Raw genomic sequence first — 25,258 nt, forward strand, 5'->3', positions numbered from 1 at the left:
CAAATAGAACAATGCATCTGAAATTATCCTCTGTCTGTGAGACTTCTTTATGGATACTTTGTTTGTCTGTCACAAGTTCATTCATCCAGTGTGAGCACTCAGGTCATGGCTGGCCATCAGACCGTACAGTGTGAGGATATAAATCACACGTTTTGGTTGCGCATAATCCACAGTTCAGTGGTATAGTGTGAGATGACACTTCACTACGACTGTTACAAAGTTGGTTTTGCAATCGCACAGTTTACATCACACTTGACTGCGGGTGATAGTCAGTTGTAGTTCAGAGACAATCCAGCACAAGAGGCAGCAATGTAATGAACATCTTAATATGATTTTAATGGCACTGGTTAGCTCCATAGGAAGAGCAGGCACCCACTTACAGAGGCTATAATCCTCAATGTACTCGTTGCGGGATCAATTCCCAGTCTCTTCCCCCTGCTCTCTTCTCATATTTCCTGTCTCTGTCCAGCTGTCCCCTCTAAAATAAAGGCAAATGAAGTGAAAACATCTTATCGGTGACAACATATCGGTTAGATTATTTATTTTAGTTGAACCTAAATTGTAATGAAAAAACACAGAGTGCTTTATCTTTGATACCATTTGTATAAAGAAGGTTGTCAATCCAGATGTGATGAGTGAAGGGTCACATTAAATTCAATTTGCATAAAAATGTTTTAGCAAACAATAAAAAAGAAATGGGAATATGTTTTAGTAAAGCTGAAAAGAAAAAACAACACTGTATTCATAATAATGCTTATTCGAACCATGTTATATTTTTGCTAAAAGATAAGGTGTGTATTCTGCCCACGGTCGCAGCTCTTTGTTTGTTTGTGTTTTTGTGCGACCTTCCTTCCACCAGAAGAATGTTTGTGAAATGAGAGTTTGTGCTGCTTCCTGTCTCAACTTGAAGGAAAAAAATCAGAACTTTCAACCCTGCAATCCAGAAATTAGCGCATTTTCCACTATTTTCAGGCTTATGGATCACTGAATACATTCGAGCTTTTGAACAACAGGAAACTGTATTCAGCAGAGAAAATATTTTTTATGTAAACACATTGGAAAATTTTAGTACTTCACTTGCTCTTCTGTTATATTGATTGTATTTATTCAAATCTTAGACTGATGATTGTGGTTATTTTGTTTAGCTTTAATTTTCTAATCTTTTACATTTTAGGATAATTTGTTGATGTAACAAAGTCATCAGATAACCCACTAACTGGTGATGAAACAGACTAAAATGAATACATGATTGACTGATTAGTATTTTATTATGTTATTTTTAGTGCCTATGGCCACAGGTGCTTTTGTTTCACTGGTAGTGATCATTTTCAATTTGAATCACTCACCGGCGGCAGCTAGACATGCATCAATGTGCATGACTGTGCAGCAGCACTAAACGCCACTACCCTACTGCCGCTGCCAGAGGTGGAAAAAGGACACGACTATTGCACTCCAGTAAAAGTAAAAGAAGAAGTACTGGTTTATACATATACTCAAGTAAACATAAAACGTATTTAAAGACCCTGTAAAGTGAAAATAAATCTGTTTTTAGGTTTGTTGTATGACAGGTCACTGTGTTATAAACCCCTAGTTAAAATTTCAGTCAAATAAAACATCTCCAAGTTTATAAAATTGAGCTTCAAAATCATGAAAAATGAGGCATTAAAATCTGCTCCAGGATGGTGTGGGTGTGTCTGGTAATGAGCTGAAGCCACGCCCACTCAGGAGAAATACGATCCTCTCAGATTTAAAAATGCTACAACCTGACTGGAGGAAAGCACTCACACTACAGTATTAGCCCCGCCCCTTGACCTTAAGCCCATTTTTTGCCCATTTTTGCCACTCTTGACTGCTTTTTACCCATTTTAGTTACTTTTCACTCATTTTTTGCCGCGTTTTTGCCTTATTGGACCATTTTTTGCCACCTGCAACTCATTTTTTATTGATACTTCAAGCTGTTTTTTCCACTTTCTGCTTAGATTGTGGCTCTTGCAAAGGTATTTTTCAACAATTTGGCTTTCTGGTTGAGCAGGGTTGAGTAAGCCCAACTAAACACTCTGCTCAAGGGCATGATGGGAACCCATGGAATCATTCTCTTGCTATGTGCTTAAATAGTCAACAGAGATAGAAAAAGTACCAGAGTATTGTACTTAAGTAAGAGTACAGTTACTCTGGTTAAATCTTAAGAAGAAGTAAATGTACTAATTTTAAAATGCACTCAAAAAAGTACCCAAAAATTACTCAATTACAGTACTTACAGTACTGTATGTAATTAGTTAATTTCCACCCCGGTGGAGAGTTTTCCTGAGAGAACAGCCACTTTGTCCATCTCAGCTGCCGTAGCAGCAGCTTTGTTTGAGAGCATAGAAAAGCAAAAAAAAAACAAAAAAATAAATCTGTAAAATTCCAGTTTTTTAAACTTTGACATTAATCAGTAAAACTCAAGTGTCATTGATACCAGTTTTCATTACACAGCAAAAACTGAACTCCTAGTAGTCCAGTTTTGGGAAACTTTCTGTTTTAGATGAATACAATTTTCAAGCAAAGCCCTGAACTCTGACTAACCAGCGCAAAGACATTGCATATAAAATCTTTGCAGTTAAGCCATTGCTCATTCTCTTTCTGTTTTGGCAGCTTGTGGATAAAAATGTCTGAAGATTTTTATTTTTATTTTTTTTTTTTGTTAGAGCTTCTGTACTTTTCATTTTAAAAAATGTTAGAATTGAGATTATACTGACTTGAAACACTTGGCATCAAAAAGTTTCAAATTTTTGTAAATTTTGACAATATTTGGACACGGCTCTATTTCTCTTTTGTTTCAGAGAATGATCACAAGGCACAGAATCCAAATATATATTCCCCCCACAGAAAGAGACAAATGTTTAAATTGCCTTAATGAAGAATTAACACAACATTCTATAAAAAATAATTTTTACCATGAAATCATAACTAACCCCATATGTATCGTCTCTTCTTAATATTTAGTCCCATACCACAAACAGGAGTGAATATTGAGAGATGAAATAACTCACAGAGCTATTCTTAAACCAAAGGATCCAACGTCTTCCAGCTGAACACAGAAACTATTAATAGACAGATCGACAGGTGCAGACAGAATCTCAATCAACACAAGTGTGCATCCTTAATCTAATGAAATCAAACTGAACAAAGACAGAAGCTGCTCTCATGAACTGAGGAGCGGTAGAAAAAGACAGAAATTAAACCTCAACTGTGAACGGGATAGAAGTGTTGAAACAAATCACACTTTTCTGCAGATTATTTCATGAGCAGTTGTTGCACGAACTGGTGTGAAACGAAGTCTTCCTTGTGTTTTCCTCTGTGTTTCCATTGCAGCATTAAAGCGACAGTATGTTTCTCAAAAACAAGCCTGCTGTTTTTCACGGTGGAGATACAAACAGTATATCTTCTTCTATCTACCTTCCTGGGATCAGGTTTCGTCTGGAAGAGAATAAAACTGTCACTGCACATTTGTCACTGTACGGCTCTGCTGACCTTAAAAGATGTGGCTGGAGATATTGTATGTTTCTATTTTTTCTTATTGTGCAGCTGAAAAGACCAAACCCAACAATAGTTTCTTTCTGCTACGATGTATTGTCTGCAGAGATGGATGTGGTATTGGCTGATATATCTTACTCTGCAGTGCCATAGAGCTCTATTGTTGTTATCTCTGCTCCGTGCTAATATTCTCCTGCTGTCCTTTCACAATAAAGGTAAAACAAACTAAAAAGCAGCAATGTGCCCCAGTTTTGCTGTGCTTTATGTTAGGTTTGTATAGTTGGCACATATGCTGTAGTTGCTATTTGGTCTCATTATAAAATAACAGTGTATTAAAACCATATGTGAAAATGAACTCCCAAAAGTCTCCCTATATTCCTATTTAAGGACCTTAAAGAATAAATAAACCCTCAAACTAAGATGAACATTTAGGTATATGGGTACTTAGTTGTGCCACCGATAAATTAGGATCCAAATCTTGGCATTTTGCACTGAAATGTGCACCTGCCCTCTACAGGAGTAAAACAGTCTACTGCAACTAATGTTGTTGAAAAATGTCACCAGTATCATCAGAGTGCACAAGTTTCACGTACAAAGGCGGGAATAACCAGCTTATGGGTGAAAATATTCCATCAAAATGAATAACAGTAAATGGGAAAGATTAGGTCAATAGTGAGGTTAAAATATAAGAAACTGTACAGTTTAACAGTCCACTCCCATCACACATTTAACCATTTTATTGCAAAATAGATATTCAGTTTTACATGGCAGAGAAGACTGCTAAAAAGATGCTTCCTGGGTTTGTCAAGCAGCATGCCTTGATTTCAGAGGGCGCATGGCTAGAACCCTCCATATTAATAGATACATTTATGATTTATGATTACTCAAGAAGCTTTTCATTCATAGGAACATGAATCTCAATATGAGGGTGCAACAAGCTTTATGCTATAAAGGAGGAAGCTGGGGTGGAGGAGGTTAAGTTTTCCCGCAGCAGGGTGGTGCATCAGCATTAATCAGCAGGGATTAGTGAGAGGTATTTTAATGCATTGCTGTGCTGAAAGAGCTGTGATTGGCTGTGGGAGCTGCAAGGTGATATTTAGGATCAGCTGGCTGTCAGCTTATCATGCCTGGGCGTGTGACTACCATGTCCTGCATGAACTAATGCAACGCTTCATTTCTTGTGCAAAAAATCCAACTTGATTAATGCTGAGTGAAGAAACAATGATTTATTTGGTGCCCTTTTAATAACTAGTTTACTAAAGGGGGTCAACATTTCAATGAGCATCTCCGTCAATGTACTGACTATTTATTATTACCTCCACCAAGGAGGTTATTTGATCGGCAGGGTTTGTTAGTTTGCTAGTTTGTTTGGTAGCAACATAACGCAAAAAGTTACGGACGGATTTTGATGACATTTCAAGGAAGTGTCAGAAATGGCATGAGGAAGAACCGATTAGATTTTGGGAGTGATCCGGATCACCGTCTGGATCCAGGAATTTCTTAAAGGATTCTGTACTATTGGGAGATGGGCCTAATGGTGGAGGTCTGCGCTCTCCGAGTGCTTTTCTAGTTGTCTCTGAAATTATCTGTTTGCAGTTTGTGAATGTATGACTGGTCTGGGTAGACTGCAAAAACTGAATTGCCCTTTAGGATAAATACAATTGTTCAATACACATAATATTTGTCAGTTTTTTCAGCTTTTTTACTTTTTTCAGTTTTTTTGTAAATCAGTAAATTTAAAAATTCATGGATAACAATAATAATTATATTTTAGCATTAAAAATATCATTTGGGTTAAAGAGCTTCTATATATTGGTGTATTAACCATTGCAGAAACATAAAAAATAATTTTGGTAATTACCAATGCTGTTGATTTAGGGCAGCTGTGGCATAAACCTTACTTTGGGTGGTGGTCTAATACATTTGTTAAGCACTGTATATAGATTTCTATTGGAAAAAATTTCTGCCAACTCAACATTTTTTAGCTATAAGCATGTTATGTCAACCAAATGGCAAAATGAAGTATTTAGTTGGTTCCCTTAACTCAAAAAAAGGTACTTTATGATATTACGTTGGACCCCCATATTCATTTTAACAGATACCTTCTGGACAGACTTTTCATCAAACTGGACAAACGGCTCCATCCTGTCGCTGGAGATGTCAAACCAACTTTACATACCTTACGTGTCTATTAAATCACGCTGGATGAGATGATGCTTAAGTTTTAAAACTTCATTGATATGTTCATGAGAGTGTGAAGAATTTGTTAACAGGCATGCAAGCTACAGCACCTGCTGTCACAGTAGCTTACAGTAAATATGAACACAACAGCGTCCCACATCTGACTACTTTATACTACTCTAGTTTCTGCCCAAATCCACAGAGTTGTTCTTTTACTCTCCTTCATTATCTAAGGATAAAAGACAGGGAAATGATGGTGTTTGTAATCATTTGAAAAACAACATGCAGCACAGTAGCATTTAAATTGCATAGTTACCATTGTTTTCTAATCCACTGCCGTTTACTCTCAAGGCTTGTTTTCACCCAGCTGGGGGCGTGGTCAGTCGTTGGACTGCTCTTAACAATGAGCGATGTCGCTGTTACCCTCCAGGATTTTGGGTACTATAGTGCTGTTGCCTGAGATTGTGAATAAACCATGTTTTTTTTTCTAAAAATGATGTGGAAAACATAAGAACTTGTGTCCTCAATTTACCATACACTAATATCATTTTCCCTCAGCTTTTGATAATTTCCTGACTCGTTATGACATCATGGCTAATAATCAAATGTGAAACGGAGCATAAAGTGAATGATGTTGTGGCTGATTATGGACAGCAGGAAGGAGGGAGTGGGCGTGTCCAATCCCCCCTCCCTCCCTATCCTTTCATAGCGTTTGAATGTCTTCTTTTGAAATTCCAGGGTAGATGCACCTCAGCTGAAACTCTGTGAGGATTTTTTTGCTATGAAACACTAAAAATAACTATAAATTCACTTCTGATTAGCAGCTGATGATTAGATTATAATTACAATAGTGTGATTTTTCATTCGGGTCATCATTTTATTATTTTAATATAGAATTTGAAAACCATCCCTCTTGGCTCCCATGCGGCACTATAAATCAGTTTATCTTCTGTTTTCTTTATTTAAAATGAAATCCCATGAGACAGTTTGTTTGCTTTCTTTATTATTCCCTTCTGATATGTAACACTATCGTTTCTCTAGGATTAGTAATTTCTACAGGCCTTCAGGGCCTGATAATATTGGATTTCAGTCCCTCTGGGTTTCTTTTTGGTTTTTGCTGTTCTTTTCCATATTCCAACAATCACAGCTCCTCTATGTTTCTTCTACCTTTGTGCACTATTTCTTCTCTCTGACCCTTTCAACTCTTCTTTTTTTCTGCTGTACGGTCTGTCCTGACCCTCTGTTCTTTGCTGTCCCCTATCCCCTGAGTTAATGGCCTAGTCTTGGTGAAGCAGATGTCAGTGCGAGCTGAGTGAGCTGACAGAGGACAAAAGGGCTGGTAAAAAAAAAAAGGGACAGAACTCCCCGTGTGGAGGCTGATGGCTAGACAAACAGCCAACAGACGTGACATTTTGCAGAGAGGCTTTTGTAGAGTGAAGTATCTCCTGAAAAAGCTCTGCCTTGCTGTTAGCTTACAAGCTCTGAAGTCAAAAACATTCTGCATTTTAGTGAGAAACAACAGCACTGAGATTTCCAATAAAACCATAATAAGCTGAAAATATCACAGTTGAGTATGAACGTGTCCTTAACCTTCCCTGAAGTGTCCCAGAAAAATGTCAAAGCACCAAAGCGTGCAGATGATGATGATACATTTATTCAGCTGCACTGTCATCACCACTCAGCCTTTTCTAATGAGAGAGCTCATGTAACCTGTGAAGTGTGATATCTGCCTGTTCGGGTTGGCAAATGTCATGATAATCAGGCAAACTGTGAGGTAAAAATACAAGTGTACTATCAGCTAAAAATGGGGGAGCGGCTGTAAAATGTGCCTCATTAACCCGGAGAAATGCTGCAGAAGGAGACAGGAGCAGATTTATATTCAGCTGTTGAGTCTGCCCAAAGACCAGACTTTGCTAAGTCATCATTCTTAAAGTTTGTTAAATGTTTCTGATAAAATTAACTTCCTCTTACCTCTAATAAATGTTGTTTAAATCAATTCAAATTTAAATGTAAAGCACAATATACTGGGAGCCCATGACCCATTGGGGTGATCACATGGGCTGTGGAGGGGGCAGCTGGGAGGACACCTGGAGAGATGGGGTAAGGGCCTAGCGTAGGCCTGGACAGTGGCCATCAGGATGCCAGAGCAGTAAAGGACAAAGGCTGACAGGATGAAGTGCCAAAAAGACATATGCTCCTGACTTGACCTGAGACACAAGCTGGCATTTGAGTTGAGCATAAATCCTATCATGTGAAAATCATATTTGCCTGGTTCAAGAGTTATGAAATCGCAACACACTAGGGATGGCTAATACAGGTTAACTCACTGATATGATACAATACGATGCTATGAAAGGTGAGTTAAGGCCAGATGGTATGATACAATATGATTTACGATACAATACAATACGATCAATACGATATGATACCATACCATACCATCGGTACTAGGGATGCAACAGTATCAAATCTCACTGTACAGTATTTACCTTGGTGACAAGTCCATGGTATGGTATTTATCGCAGTATTTAAAAAAAAAAACCTTCAAACAACAACAGAACAACCGATGAAGACTTGGAAACAAAATGATATCAGCAGTTATTAAACAACAATTGCACTTTAAATAGAAAAATATATGCAAAAAAATGTTGTAGGTGTCCATAGTCTTAAAAATGATTGAGCATTTTGAAAGCTATGGGATATGGGAGACCTAAAAGTTCTTTTTATAAACAATAAACTGGCCGTAGGTCTTTGGCGATATATTCACCGATCTGTTGATCCCTCACACCGTCATGGGGAAATGAACTGCAAATGCTTCCTTAAGGGTCTTTTGGCCTGGCGGGATTTTGCTCCTCGGATTTCCAGGAATCTTTTCGGGATGATGATTTATCAAGTGGCTCGTCATGTTACTCATATTCCCCATGAGTCCCATGCAGTCCCAAAAACGATGTCACTCGTCTCTCCTTCGCTGCTCCATGCATCTGCCATTTTTGCGCTGTAGAATCAAGCAAGCGAGTGGAGCGCAAAGCATGGTGGGTACGCAAAGGCTGATTAGAATTGTAGTTCCCACGTCGGTTAGCTCTGCTCCACTAAAAACTACACTCTCTGCCCTATAGACATACCATTTGAAACAGTATTTAGATGCTTCTGATAACACAGTACCACAGTATTACTGACACCATTGCACCCCTAATATGTACGATACAATACGATATGGTACAATAGATACAATACGATATGTCGTGAATAGGTTTTGTACCATAGAGTTTGGCATGATATGATGCGATATGATACGATGATATGATATGTTGTGGTACGATACACTAGGATACCATACCATATAATACAATACAGTACTGTACATTATAGTACGGTATGATAAGATACAGTATGGTATGATACGATATGATAACATACAATATGATACAATGTATTACGATATTTTATGATGGGAATGGATAAGATTGGACAGGATACGATACAATATGATACAATAGGATATGATACAACATGATAGGATAGGAGAGGAAGGACACGATACGATACAATATTAAAGGATACAATTCAAAATGATACAATCCACTAGATGAGGAGATGAGATGAGATATCAGGAAATCAACAGAATGTAGGGACATGACTGTACCACGAGGTGGGTGAAACTGTACAAAAAAGCTGGTGAGAATTGCAGAAAATTTTGAGGTGAGATATGACACAAAATGACATGGTATGATATGATAGTGCATGATAGGATAAGGTACAATATAATGGATAGGACAAGATAGGATAGGATACAAGAGGAGAGCAGATGTTATGTCTTAGTCATGCCAAAGGGGCAATGTCCAACTCAGAACTTGTAAGTCAGAATTCTGAAAAAAAAATTTGAGACTTTTTTTTTTTTTTTTACTTGAAGAAAAAAGCCAGAATTCTGACTTTAATCTCAGAATTCTGACTTTTATCTCAGAATTCTGACTTTTTTCTCACAAGTGAAAAAAAAAAAATTTCGTCTCAAAATTTTTTTTTTCAGTGGCCCTAATACCCTTCCGTATTGTATATTGGAGTGAGATTTGCAGAATATTTTATGGTGCGAAATGATACAATATGATATTATACAAAACTAAATGAACCAAAATGAAATGATACGATATGATGATTTTTTTTTAACGTACAATACCATAGGATGTTAAATGACAAGATAATACAAGATGATGCAAGACCAAGAGTAGAGTGAGATGTGATACGAAAAAACTAAATCAAACCATCCGCTCCCGTGGAATAAACTGTATGTAAAGCAGAATATCTGCAGTGTTACTGTTTGGCATCAAGGTGCTAACCTTGTTATACCTGACAGGAGGAAGTGGGACTTTTGATACGCTCTATAAACAGCAGCATGCCACAGCTTAGCTTCCAGGTGAGCTGCATTAAGCAGCAAATGAGTGAGCACATCACTGATGGCTGAGGTGCAGCACCTTTTTTTTTTTTTTTTTTTGACATCACAGTAATTAGGTCAGAGCTGTTAGCAGGATGTTATGTACAGAAGTAGATCAGTCCTGTCTTAACATCAAGCACCTGCCCCAAATGATTAAAAACTTTGCTTGTATGAAGTTATGTTTAGAAAACAGAATATGAAAAATAATCTTAAAACATAAATGCTCTGCACAGTTTCTCTTGTAAAACTTATCAAGACACAGAAAAGATTAAAAATAACTGTTAACTGGAGCAGTGCAATGAATTTCAAATCAATAGTTATTGGACTATGATGAGTCTACGCTAAAAAAAGGGGAAATCTGTAAGAAATATTTTTCATGTTAACAGGCATTGCTTTCTCACCTAACATTTGCACATCTTAAGTTTTGAATGGAGTATAATGCTTTTTCATTGGCAACATATTTGGAAAGTTGGGATTTAAAGACAATATTAAACCAATATCTAGCAGCTAGGATTTACATTTTCACTGCTGAGGTATTCAAACCGACATCAATACTGACTGATTTTTACTAGAATTATATCAGAGTTTGAAAATCTCTTACTGTGAAACCCCTTGCAGGTATACTACACAATTTGTCTTAAAAAGGTTGATCTTACTCATCTTAGCCTCTGTGCTATGTGATGATGAAGATGGCAGGATTAAAAAATTATTCACTATTGATTGGTCAGGCTAAAACTAAACAATCCAGACCCCGGTTCCACAAAACACCAATAAAAGGTAAAAACTCAAAAGCTAAAATACGCTTGGCTTTGTCAAAGTTGACTCTTTCTTTGCAAAGCAAAAATGCATGTAACTGTTACCCTTCTTTAAACAGCTGTATGAATTTAATGATATTTTAATTTTGGGGAGGGCCATTTCTCTGGGTTTTTCAGGGGCCCAGAGAATTCCGTGGACAGGCCTGATCAAAAGTGATTTAACTTTTTTAATCTGTGTATCTTTCAGTGTTGATTTCAGTCTCAGAAGATTAATAGATGAGATAGCAATAGTTATAAAGTAAATATATCTCTAAGAACTGATTTAATATAATAAAAAGAGTGAAGCAAACACCTTCTGGGTTTGTTGTTCACAGCTCTGTGTTTACATAGGTTGAGATGGTGATTCAGCTTGTGTATGTGTCTCTCAGAGGCTCAAATATGTATCTGATTTGTTTTTCTTTTTTTTTTTTTTTACTATTTTTCCTTTTCATGAACCATGCTTCTGCAACCATTAGCCCTGCAAACTTGAAAAACGAAGACAGATGACCCATTTCCTTCCCACCCACTCAGGGGCGGTGTATGTAGAGGTGTAACAGTGAGGGTTTGTTGTAGGGCTGAAATGATCCCTTGAATTATCCGGGTGATTTGATTTTAAAAAATTCCTTAAGGTAAATTATCTGCCTTGAGGCTTCACTTAAATCAGCCACGTATAGATATACACCCATGCTGTAATCTTGGACATCGCACAGTGTGTTGCACTGCGTGCTGTGTTTCACATGGACGGCTATTTATGTGGCACAATGCACTTGTTTTCACTGCTACTATAACGTAACATGCATGATGTGAGGCGTGAAAATCACGAGGGAAGAGAAGTTGATGCAGTGATGTTTACAGGTACTTGTCCTGTGTTACGCATCCACTGCCTGTGGCTTCATGGCAGATGTGGCGCTAAGCCCACACTGGTGAACCTACGTAGATCTCCGAGTTTATGCGCTGCTTGCATGACTCGCTGGTGTGAGACAGCACTCAGTTTCATAGAAAACTGTCAGATGTCACCATTAAAGTCCTGTTTTGGTGCCCCCCACCTCGCGTGCGCACGTTATACATTTAATTATGATTTAAAATTCAGCGCACTGACATCTTGATTCCAGCATATTTTTCAAAAAGTTTCAGCATCCTGAATAATTTTATAAGACTTATATTGATAATGAATTGACACCAATTAAAAAGAAACACTATTGCCACAGACAGTGACTGAGACTAAATAGGTCAGATTATTATGGTGGATGAACAAACAAAAATATGCAAAAATGGAAAGTGAACACCCTTTAAAAAAATAGACCATATTCCTGTAATTTAAAGGTTCACCTTTCAGACATCATCAGACTGCTGTGTGAATAATAGAGCTTTATTCTTGTTATGATGTGAAATATTACATTCATGCATAACTAGAGGATGTTAAAATGATTAAGTGTCTCTTTACTTTAATGACAAATTGGAAAATAAATATAAACTACAACAGAAGAAATAAAGTGTTGGCAACAAAAATGTCCTGGGAGAGGATCCCTAAAACCCCAAATATGGCAAAATCTAATGTTATTATTTAACTTCCTTTCTTTGTATCTTTAATAAATGTAAATTGCCATCAGAACTTCATTGCACCTTGTAAAATATATATTTTTTAGAGAACCTGTAAATACCAATGTTTAATATAGAAGTAGTTTATTTAAGGGGCCAAGCTTCTTTTCTCATTTGTCTAGTACTACTTCTCTTGAAAAAAGCAAAAGTGACTGCTTTAAAAAAATGCAATATTTCTTATTAGAGTACTCGATTACTAAAAAATTGATTACTGCAGCCCTAGTTTGTTGCAAAATGAGGAGAACAAACAAACCTTCCAAAATAATGAATATGTTTTTTGTTCTATAATACTCTACAAGAACTGAGTAAACTCAGGAGTGCATATTTGATGAAGATCAGGTTTGAACACTGAGGGAGGGGCAGGGAACATAGCGTTCTTTGTTTTGATCCTAAAGTCTAGTGCTAAAGTTTAACACCTACTAGACATCTACTCTCAAAGTCCCATATGATACCTTCAATCTACACATACTACAAAAGGAAGAAAGGGTGTTTTGTGTCATTTCTAGTCATATTCACCTCTCTAGACTGTTTGTGTTGTTAGCATGATACAGACCGCTGTTTTCTCTGACACTCTACATGCGGAGAACATCCATCAACCTAACTACCTCCACACTCACCACTTTTCCCCTGTTGTGTTTAGAAAAAAATTCTCAAACACCCAAATGACCGACCAGATGGTGCTAAATGGTGAAACCCACACAACAGCACTTTTCCCCTCCTTTCTGCACCCTCACAGCTGTCCTCCACCTCTCCTGTAGCTCACAGCCAGAGGTTTCCACTGATCTTCTTGTCTCCGCCCGGCAACCAGGACTTGAATTATTCTCTCTGTGCAGAAAAAAAGAAACTGATGCTTGTACACCCACCTACACCCAGGCAGTTTTCTCTCATTAATTTCGTAGCACCCCAGTGAGTCTGAGGTAAAGTCTCACACACTTAGATCTTTTTTTTTCATGTCTGGGAGACTGGGCCCGTACTGTTTGTTTTACAAGTAATGGGTCTTTGTCTCTATGGGGCAAAAAAAGGGCAAAGTACACCTTACCTGCCTCCTACATTGCATGAAACCCTTGTTATAATTCATTACTGTAAGCCTGATAGAATATATTACCATGCTGCAAGTAGCTTTGATGATAAACCATAATTAACTCAGTGCCTAAGCCTAAAATAGCCCGCTGCCAGGTGCCACTACCTTTGGGAAATGATCCAAAGTCTGAGTTTCTTTGAAACATTCCATTCCTAATTCTCTATATCCCCTAGGAAAAAGATAATATTTTACCATAGGATGAAAATAACATATGCACAAAGCTGTTTCTATTTATTCTTTTTAATTGGGTTCAACCATTTTCCCTCGAATTTCTCAAAAGTGAGCTATAGCCAGCAGCAGTCTCACAGTTGTTTCACACAATTACCACCCACGGATAATTTCAGTGTCTCAGTCACACCCGGGCTCAAACTTCAAAGTAAATTTCTCTTCCCGTTTGGTCTGAAACAGGCGGGCAGATATTTGGAACTGATTACATAACCTCGTTTCTCATTTTAAAAGACAAAGCCAGATTAGTCGACTGGAGCTCAGCACTGAATCAAAGTGTGCCACACACGCTAAGCACATTTTCAGTTACATTTCAGGGTATTTAACTGACATATTAATCCCAGGCAGTGAACAATGAGTGGAACGGGATATTTCTGCTCACATTCAACTCATTTCGGTAATTTTAGATAGCAATAGCTCATGTTCTGTGTCGGTGTCTGTGTATTTTAAGCATCCAGTGTGAAGCCTAAATTTTATTATTATTGCACCAAAAAGTCAACAATCAAACCACAATGAGGCAAGGGAGGTCATGATACCAGTGTTTTAAAATTCAATTTGATACTGGAAAAACAGACAATGTTTATACCTGTTTTTATTCATCACTTTTACCTGGCATCACACTCTCATAGAACCAAGGCCGTTCATAAGGGGGCAAAAGGGCAGGGCTTTCAGGGGCCCAGCCAAATCCAGGGTCCATATACAGTAGGTCAGCAAAATCATGGTCCAGTGTCAAGTTAGGCTGGAATAACCATCTTCTTCTCTGAATGAAATCACCCTTTTTAAAGCAACAAAATATTGATGTATTTATACTGTAAAACAATAAAGTCTTCTAAAGGTAATGTTAACAATGTGAAATAGTATACACTGAATTAAACAATAAAGAAAGTCATGTCAGACTTCATAGTTAAGCCATACTGTGCAAAAATGTCAGGATGCCAGAAAATAAAGTAAAAACAGAGACAGCTTTAATGGAAAATAAAAACATGACTGTGAAAAGCAGTAAAAATGGATAGAAATAATGGCTAATATGGTTTAAGAGTGGCTAAAAGGGCAGGAAAAAGTAATGAAAATGGGTTAAAAGTTGCAAAAATGTGGACAGAAGTGGCAAAATTGGTAAAAGGTGGATTGAAAGCACCAAAATTGAAAGGAATAGTGGTGAAAAGGGTTAAAAAGTTGCAAAATGGACAGAATAATGGTGAAAAGGGGCTAAAATTTGGGAAACATGGGTCAAGAGGCAAGGAGGTATGAACAAATGAAAAAATGGCATTATTGGTTAAATGTGGGTTGAAAGTGGCAAAAATGGATGGAAATTACATTAAAAATAAGTTAAAAAAGGGCTAATATTAAGAAGTGTTCAAGTGGCAAGTTTGAGTGAAAAGTGGCAAAACTGGTAACACGTGGGTTGAAAGTGAGAAATATGATGGTGAAAAGGTGTGAAAAAGTGGCAAAACTTTCATGAAAATAATGGTGAAAATGTGTTTAAAAAGTGTCAAAAAATGGGTTAAAGAGGCAAGAATGAGTAAAACATAGCAAATCGGTTAAATATTGGTTGAAAGTAGAAAAAAATTGACAGAAATAATGATAAAGGGGGTCAAAAGTGAAATGAGCAGAAAAAGTAATGAACATGGATTAATAAGTGGCAAAACAAGGGGTCAAAAGAGGCAAGGGTGAATGAAAAGTGGTAAAATGGGTTAAATCTGTGTTAAAAAGGGCAAAAATAAATGGAAATAGTGGTAAAAAGTGTTTTAAAAGTGGCAAGAATGGGCAGAAAAAAGTCATGACAATTGATTAGTGATGGGACGCAGATGGCCTAGTGGTTTAAGGTGTGCCCCATGTATGCAGGCGGCCCAGGTTCTAGTCCGGCCTGTGGCAACATTTCCTGCACATCTCTCCCCTACTCTCTCATCCCTATTTCTGATTCTATCCACTGTCCTCCTCTATCAATAAAAGGCATAAAATGCCCCAAAGATATGTATCTTAAAAAAATGGATTACCGACTTGCAAAATATAGAGGAGCTGATGGTCTCCATTGCCACCTATGTGTTTTAGTCAGTTTAATTTTAACATCTAGAGCTCATACTTCTACATACCCCTTTTGAAAAGAGAAAAGAATAATACTATAAGAACAATACAGTATTTTATTGTATGCAGCGAGTGCACTGAACAGACTTCTCTTAATCCTGATTCAAAACAGCCCTTTTTTCAATCTGTGAGAGCTATTCACTATTAGTGACGGCATCAATCACTCAATCACAAGCCATGCATTATTTTCAGACATTTTCACCTTAGAACCTTGAATGATAACCTCATGGTGGCTCTGCAGAAAATTAGTGGGTATTTTGAGTTCATCATCAAGGGAAGAAAAATGTTGGGAAAAATTTTTAAAGTAGGCCAATGTGAAGTTGCGGACAGACTGAACAGCCGTGCGGCTTGCGAAGCTAAATAAGAAAAAAAATATTCCTGGCCTTTTCTGCAGCTGTGTGATAGCAGAAGACTTCATTATACCGTCCAATATGCAAACAGCAACAAACAGCCTGTAAAAAAACTCACTCCTACATGAAGGGGTATAACCAATCAAAACGGCAGCAACCAAACAGCCTCTGTATGTACCAAACATCACGCCCGCCCTCTCCCACATGGGTGACTCGTGGGCTGCTATAATGAGTATGTGCTGTGGAGTCATGGAAACGGGCCACCTGTCAACCAGGAACCTTTCCACAACCCACCTGTCACCTGTCAACCACTCTGCATTTTAATTGTTTTTAGGAGGGGGGGTTGAAACAGACGCTGTGAACTGCAGGTTTGAATTTTAATTGAATCTAGAAAGAGGAAAAGCTGCAACAACAACAACGACAAAAGGAAACCTGAAAAGCCTCCTCCGCTGCAACAAGCAAGATCAATATAGGCAACATCATACCAATGAAATACTTCCATTTATTTGATTATTAAGCAGCAAAATTACACTGAGGACAGCTATGACAAGAGTCAGTGTGTATTATTTGCATTGTATGTTTATTTGTTTTTCTTGCTTTTGACTTGGAATTGTTTAAACAAGCGGCACGCATCAAAGTCTGACATGATTGGATTAATTTGTGGCCAGACTGCCTGATAACCTTAAAGGCAAATTTTAAAGCTTTGGTTCAGCATAAGGTCATCTTAAAACTTCAAAAAAGTCTGCTGCCTTGATCAAATAACTTAAAGACATGCACACACTTTAAAGAGGAAAATAAACCCTTTAATCATCCAATAGCTTGTAGCTCTTAACGGTGAATATGCTCTTTTCTAGTGCACCAATAATCCAGCTGTACCATCCTGAATTCAGACAAGTGCTTAAATCAATAATCAGACCAGTTACTGATACAATTTTGAATAGTAAAAAATCATTTTTGGACTGCAGCCTTTGTAGCGTGTCTCTAAAGGCTCAAACCCAGCAGTGCTTTGAGCTCTCTTTAACATTTAAACCAAGCATACTGGCATCCTAATGTTTCATAATTAGTGCTAATCTCAAAGCCCAGTTGAGGCTAATGGGGATGTTCCTCGTGATAATAAATTGTCTTAAAATGATCAAATATGAGCACTCAACGTGTTCATTTTCCGACCTTTGGTGTGAGTGTCTCTCCATCCTCGTTGGTCAGGCTGGAGTCCAGATTGGCAAAGTCTGCTGGGAGCTTTACAGCATGGAACATGGGATCTAGCCAGGCAGGCAGACGGCCAGTGACGAAGCCATTGAAGGAGGAGATGATTCCTTCAACACCTTCAATGAGACAGGAACTGGCAGGAATGTCTCCAGGGCTGTTTTTGTAGACATGGAGCCCACTGTCGCCCACTTTTCTTCTTTCAGGACACATTTTGGGCTTTTTTGTGCCTTTAATGATAGAGATGGAACAGTGAATGGAATTGGAAACAGGGATGAGAGAGTGGGGAATGACGTGCAGCAAAGGGGCAACATGCCTGACTTGAACCTGGGCCACTCACATACATGGGGTGCAATCTAACTGCTAGGACCATGGGCGGCTCTTCAACTCTGAGCGGGTGATCCCAAGTGAGGAGGATGCTGCCAACAACACAAAGAAGTCGAAATGACCAATGAACAGCCAGACTACCCAACATCATCATATCATAGTCTCTGCAGCTATTGCCCTAAATGGTCCTAATTTCACTGGTTTTAGATACACAAATATAAAACTGCCATGTTTTTCTCTCTGTTAAGCCACAACAATCATTTTATACTTGACATTAGTCCTCAAGCACAACCAAAAATTAAGGTCATCTGCACATTTCCTGGTCTCTTACCATGTGACTCTCAGACCAAAACAAATGCTCTCAACAGACACAACTTCATCCACAGCTTTTCCCTTCCCTCTTGTCCTGCACTTTACATTTCTAGAGGAGCTGAGAATCACAAATAAACATCTGAAATCAAGAGTCCGGGAAAACTTTCGAAGACCATCAACACAGAATGTTACAGTATCTACAAATGTAGAAGCAAAAGACATACATGTACTTCATCCAGAGGCACTGCTCAACTGAGATGGACTGACCTAACATGGAAAAGTGTGCTGTCATCTGATCAGTCTTTTTCAATTTTTTGGAAACAACTACTGTTGTGTCCCCTGGGATAAGCCCGATTTAAGGCCAGATTTGACCTTTTAGTGGGTTCGAAGTTGAGGCTCATTATTCATCCAAAAAATCCTTGACTGTTTGGTGTCCACACTATTGAGCAAGCGTGGCTCACATAGCGCCGTTGGCTGTGTATATTACGTAGATAACATAGCTAACATGGCTAAAGCTAAGCTCACAAAGCAGATATGTAAGCTACAAAGCTGCTTTTTGAGCTTAGCTTTAGCTACACAGCTAATGCAGCTGTGCATTATCAAGTGCTACATAGCTAGCTACTTTGGCCAATGCAGTATTGTTAATTAGTTGGCCTTGGCTACAGATAACTTAGCTAAAGTGAATCATCTTAGCTTTAGCTACACAGCTAATGCAGCTGTGCATCTGAAGTGCTACATAGTTAACATAGCTAAAGCTAGGCCCACAAAGCAGCTACATATTCTACGTAGGTACATTCTCTATACAGCTACAGTAGCTTTAGATATGTTTGCTAAAGCTCAAATTGCTAAAGCTAAGCTAGCTACACTGGCCAATGTAGTATTGTTAATTAGTTAGCTTAACTAAAGACAACTAAGCTAAAGTGAATCACTGTAAATGTAACTACTTCTAAAATGGGTCTATATTTATATTAATCCTCAGGGTAGGCTCTGATCTTTCTCTCTGTTTTATTTATGAAGTGTTGCTTAGTCTGTAATCTTTGAAATGTGGTTATTTCATGAACTGTACTGCTTTCTTTCATGAATAAAGTTGAATTAAATATATACACAACGTTGTACTGCGAATTACAGCACTTTGGTTTGAGAGTGACAGAGATGTACAGTCTGCAGCCAGACTGTCTTGAAATAATTTCACACTAATATCATGTTGTGATATATTGAATGCAGTATCAGCAATATTCTATGGATAGGAGTGTGTTCATCTTCATCTTGGTATTGGCACTGATACTGGCATCCTAAATTCACACTCCTGTACTGCAGCTGCAGGTGGGAAATCATCTATATTTAGTTCAGTGTTTTGAAGTAAAGTTTCTCAAACCAACCCATTTGTGCATTTTATGGAACAATACTGTGATGAAAAGAAACCTGATCTTCATGGTCTATAATCCTTTTAGCTTAACTTCCCAAAGCACAGACAAAAAAGCCCAAAGTAAAAACATCCAATCTTTATCCACGACCTGAGCTGAGGAGGTAGCACACTTCAGAGTAAACAGCATTTGTTTTGGTGCAAAAGACAAGTCTGATTTATGTTTTATTCAAAGTGAGTATAAAGTGTCTTGGAATTGAAAGCCTCATGCAGGTTTAGAGGTTTATCTTATCCGATTTTTTTGTAAGCAACATGAAGAAAAGGCTTTACAACAAAAGCCCTTAAAGTCTTTGCCCTCAAAGGGAATCAAAGCGGACACCTTGGCAGCTTTGTCTTCTATAGTAACATCACCGTGCACCAGAGCCTGAAAACCATTTGTGAAGATTTATTTGGCAGAGAGAGCTAAGTAGGAAGGCCAAAGAAGGTGAGCAAGAGTTTGAATAGGTGTGGTTAAAGGAAGGCATTTTATAACTCTGAATAAAAGGAAGAAAAGTTTCAGGGAAAGAAAACAGCGTGCGATAAACTCTGAAAGCTCTGCAGCCTCTTCAACACATTCCTGTCCAGGAGGAGGGGGAGGAAAAACTGAGGATTAGCAAAACAGATGAGGACCAACTTAAGAGATTTCTCCAGGGATAGAGAACAAGACAAAGACCTAAGCTGCAGAATTACACACAGAACTACTGATTATCATTGATCTAAAGCTCAATAATCAATTAATCTCAGTCGTACTGTTGAATAATTTAGAGCAGCCTCGCACCTCTGAGAGCTTCACAATAGGGAGTAATCCTGTTCAAAAGTCCAATAACCGTGATACTTAAAGCTCTCTGTGACTGCTCAGGCTGCTCTTAAGCTACACCAGGGCTCCCCTCTCTCACAGTAAAGAAGATTTATGGCTCCAAGAAAAGAATGTGTTACGACCTTTATATGCAAAAAAACCTTGGCTCCTACAATGCAGCAGGTTTTACAGGAGGCTTACAGCACACGGCGCTGTGATTTTTACATTTTCATGTTCATCACTCCACATTATGGAGATGATAAATGATTCTGCACACAAATCAGAAATCTGAAAGGTGTGAAAGACGCAATAATGAAGCGATTACTCATCCTTTAAAGTGTAATACGTTCACTAATTTGACACATTTACACAACGCCGCCTTTCTTATGGATTAACGCTCCATTTTGAATTCATTTTCATTTATCTCTAAATCTTTGAGCGGTGTGAGGTTACCGAGTATGGGGAAGGGATACATTCATCATCAAAGACTATGATAGTGTTCTTTGGAGAGAAACACTGACTGTAGACATAACTCTACTTTTCATGCAATTTGAAGTCCTAACTCTGACATGTCCACTGCCAACAAACATCCATAAATGAGCTCAGAAGAACTTCTCAAACAAGATCTTGAGGTAAAACTACAACTACCACCTGCTGGTTATATACTTCTGGATCAACAACCAGGGCTGAGGTGGCTTCTGTGGTGTAATCTGTAGAAGTCATAAAGCACTAGATGAATATGAGATCCAGTGACTTTGGCCTCCAAAATTAACTCAGGTTATCTTTGAGCCAGAGTTTACATTTTTGAAAAGTTTGAAGAAAATTCCCAAATCAAATCAATTCACTCTTGAGTGGATATTTGTGTGACGTCTGGGAAAATTTCTCAGAGTTTCTTAAATAATTTGCTCACATGAGGCATATGACCTTGACCTTTGAGGTTCAAGATCTAGTTAACGCATCCTTGAGTCAGAGTGGACACGAGTGCAAATTTTGAAATGAAATCCTTTAGAGTATTCTCAATATATTTCATTTACAAGCAAGGGATGAACAAGAGGCCCAACAGAACTTGGCTTTCAAGGTCTAAATAGATCTTTGTGCAAAGTGAAAGGGAACGGTAACCTTGCAGAGCAGATGGATACGCCCATTTCTGTGTTTCTCACGGGCAAATCCATCTTGCAAAGCTCCCGTCTGAACCGTTTGGGCCCGGTTAGAAAGTGACAGAACCAATCAGCGATGAGGGGCAGTACTTTTGGGCGTGGCGGAGTCATATGATGTAAGCAAGCAGCAACAAGGAACCAGTGCAATTATGGTGGAAGACACTATCATGGATGCTGCTAAAGCGTCAGTTTTATCAGAACTTGATGACATTTCTCTGTTAAAAGAAGAACAAGAACAGCAGTGAGTTGTTTTCAAAAACGACAAAAGTCGTGTACTTACACGTCTACAGTCACCATGGTTCGCATTATGCAGATCTCTATAGAGTTTCCTCCTCTGTAGCGGCTACGTCACGTGTTTGTTGCTCAGGTTGTAAAGTAAAGATGTATCGGACAGAGCGTTCATCCAATCACCCTCTGAGTTTTTTTCAAAGGCTCCTCCCTTTCCCAAACGCTGTGTATGAGTGGTTTACAAGATGAATGTGTTTCACACATCGAAGGGAAAGGTCCTTCGATGTCCAAAATCAAATCAATTCATCTTTGAGTCAGATTGGATATTTGTGCAAAGTCTGAGCAAAATCCCTAAAAATTGTTTTGCTTGAAAGAAATTATGCACTTTAGGCCCAATGTTTTTCATCTTTAACTTCCAAAATCTAATCAATGCATCCTTGAGTCACAGTGGACATCGGTGCAAAGTTTGAAGTGAATTCTTTTAAAGTATTTCTGATATACCACATCCAAAAGGAAGGGTTGAACATGAGGCCAAATGACCTTTGACTTTCAACATCCCCTCTTTAGTTGAAGTAGATCTTGTGCACAGTTTGAGGAAAATCCTTCCATGTGTTGTCATTTGACTTCCCAAATCTTAATCAACTCATTTCGGAGTCAAAGTGGACATTTAGCCAAACTTTGAGGAAAATTATTCGGGGTGTCCTTGAGTTAATGCAGTCACTACCAAGGGGAGAACATGAAGTCAAATGGCCTTGACTTTGATGTCATATTTCTAATTAATTGATTCTGAATCCCTCAAAGTATTCTTGATATTATATATTCACTAGAAACAGAGGAAGGTGAGGCTCAATGACTTTGAGCTTTGACTTCCAAAATCTAATCAATTTATTTCAGAGTCAGAGAGAAATTTGCACAAACTTTGAAAAAAGTACTTGAAGTGTTCTTGATATAATACTGCCTTTTACAAAGAAAGAGATTAAGGCCCAACAAACTTGACATCTGAATTCCAAAATCAAATAAATTTATTATGAACTCAGAGTGGACAATTTGAAGAAAAATACTCAAAGCACTCTTGAGATTATGTTCCCACTAGCAAAGGAAGAACATGAGGCTCAGTGACATCGATCTTTGACTTCAGAAATCTAATCCATTAATTTCAAAGTCAGAGTGGATATTTCTGCAAACTTTAATGAAAATCATTATTGTGTTCTTGATATAATTTACTCACTAGCAATGGATAAACAAGATAATTCAAGAAAGCATGAGTAAAATGGGCTTGTGATGGATATTTCATGCACTTTTTGGCTTTTTAGTGACCAAACGACACAAAGTTTCTCTGATAATGTTAAGTAAACCTGTCTTAACTTAGGTAAGGCTTATATCAACATAACTGTGCTTGAAATCTCTTAATCTGTGAGAGCTGCATTAAAAGCTGACCAGAAAATAAAGCATTTATTGCCACAGTGCTCTGCAGATGCATAAATGGGTTTTTAAAAAAATCCCACACAAAGTCTCTCAGCAGGATGACTCTGATTTCAGAGTCAATGCTTTTAAAAATGGGGAACAAAATTTGGAGCAGTAATGCGCCGCGTTAGCTGATTGAAAAGAAGCCGAAAGCTGCTGTTTGTCAGAAGAAGCAAACAGCTGAATTATTATTTATCGCAGACTGAGAAACTCTCAAGAAAAGGCACAGCTCTCTTTGGGGAAGATGAGGGCTTAACAATTTTTACGAGCAGATTTTAATACTGCTGCTGAGAGGTGATTGCCTCATTTTTTCACACATCGTCGTACGAGGATAATATGAAGTGACAAGTTCACATCCAATTTAGAGCTGAGCATATAACAGAGCATCAGTGACTGGATGCATTACAGCTGATGGTGCACAGTGTTATGGCTACACTCATTCTTCCTTCTTAGGACACTGATGGCAGATCAATCTTTGTCTTTCTCCTGCATGTAGAAACATCACAAAGCCAGCATTCTGTCAAATTATGCAGCAGGGTATCTCGTCTTACATTTTATGTTGCTGCCTGTTTTGCAGATTATTTGATTGTGATTCCACAGAGTGGTAAGCAAAAAAAGAAACATGTCTTTGGGCAGCCTACACATCAGACAAAGCTTGTTTAAGTCAGAGGGATTTTAGAGGATGCATGAGACGTGTAGAGGAAGCCGTCTGCTCCGTCGGGGAGACTTTGAATTCTGTACATGCTGCAGTTAAAATGTCAAACTGAGCCTGAGAAAAAGAAGAAAAAGAGGCGGGGAGAGAGTGGGAGGAGGAGAGCAAACCCATCTGCAGACCTGATTAATGTGAGGACAAAAGATATTTGCAGACCATTAGTATCGCTGGAAATTCACATTACTGCTCACAGTTTTTACCTACTGTTTGATCAACACTTTACATTACACTGCACAACCCACTTATGTTTAATTTCTCTGGAAACACATGATTTATGTTGGTCATTGATGCCTTTTATAGCCATTATATTTAAAAACATTCTGTTGATATAAAGGCTGCAGCTAATGATTATTTTCATGGTTCAAGTCAATTAGATAGCAAAAAAACAACTATTTATTTAAGACCAATTTAACCAAATCGTATGCCCTGTTTTGCTTGACAGAAGTACAAAAATAATATTTGAAAAACATGTCAAACTGAAAAAAGTGAAAATTCTCCCGTTTAAGCATCGACTAGACTACAATTGAAACGCACTGAAATCACACCCATTTAGGAGGGAAGCTAGTCTTTTTTGAGTATTTATGCCATACAAATAGAGATTTGTTGATTGATTCTCTCGGTTTGAAGTTACTGTATCATTAGATTGACTTAGAAACTACTATTTTAAGGTGGAAAATGATCATATTGTTGCTTTATTGCCCTACTTGTGTTTGATTTCATTTTTTCTGCATTCACATATTTTTTCCATCTGAATCCAGTTACTGTTTGTTTCTGCAGCTGTGTAATGTCCCACAGGGGTAAATTAAGTTGAATCTCATCCTGCTTTTAAGCCACAAATATAACTCTTCAAAAGCATAAATATTCAGCATCTATCCGTCTTGGTGACAGAAGCAGAGACATATTCTTAACACAAACTGACACAGCATGCAGCCTTGTGTTATGAGGCTATTTTATCTCTTTAGAGCGATATTTTTCTGAAGCCACAGAAGCATTTGATCTAATAAGGCTTATTAGATGAGGCTATGTCGCTACATGACTAGTGATGCAGGTGTGTTCGGAAGATGTTGCTCAGTGAAGCTTATTCAATTTGGTGCATCAAACCAGAACGGAAAATGCATTTAAAGCTTTTGAGGCTGCAGGCGAGCCATCATGTTTGTACCTGCTGGAAGAATAACCGAGGCATGTCAGCTGGATGTGATTTTGTTAGACTCCACTGGACGGAGGCGACTTTGTTCTAATATGGAGCCAAGCAGGGACCGCAAGAGATATTTGACTGATCTGAGGTCTGGGTGTTAGTAATGGCAGGCCTTAAGCTGGTTTATAACAGAAGGAAACAGCTAACAGTCATTTTGTTGTTAAATTCATACAGTTCATTTTTATTTCTAATTACTTGTTAGATTTAC

The 25,258-nt window shown here is 38.1% G+C and overlaps 1 protein-coding gene across 2 annotated transcripts in view; it reads right to left on the reverse strand.

The window, feature by feature from the left end:
- Positions 1-25,258, reverse strand: part of st6galnac3 (ST6 (alpha-N-acetyl-neuraminyl-2,3-beta-galactosyl-1,3)-N-acetylgalactosaminide alpha-2,6-sialyltransferase 3) — a 141,033-nt gene that overhangs the window by 30,743 nt on the left and 85,032 nt on the right. Inside the window, exons 4-5 of one of the 2 annotated variants that reach the window (XM_041803826.1) lie at positions 17,798-17,876; positions 17,428-17,687 (exon numbers count right to left, since the gene is read on the reverse strand). The exons of the other annotated variant lie outside the window; for it this stretch is intronic. Of the exons in view, the coding sequence (XP_041659760.1) occupies positions 17,514-17,687; positions 17,798-17,876 (253 nt within the window). The 3' untranslated portion in view covers positions 17,428-17,513. Of the gene's footprint in view, positions 1-17,427; positions 17,688-17,797; positions 17,877-25,258 lie in introns of those variants that run through there. 2 annotated transcript variants of the gene reach the window in all.

The sequence above is a fragment of the Cheilinus undulatus genome, linkage group 13 (assembly GCF_018320785.1).
Source record: "Cheilinus undulatus linkage group 13, ASM1832078v1, whole genome shotgun sequence".
Taxonomy (NCBI): Eukaryota; Metazoa; Chordata; class Actinopteri; order Labriformes; family Labridae; genus Cheilinus; species Cheilinus undulatus.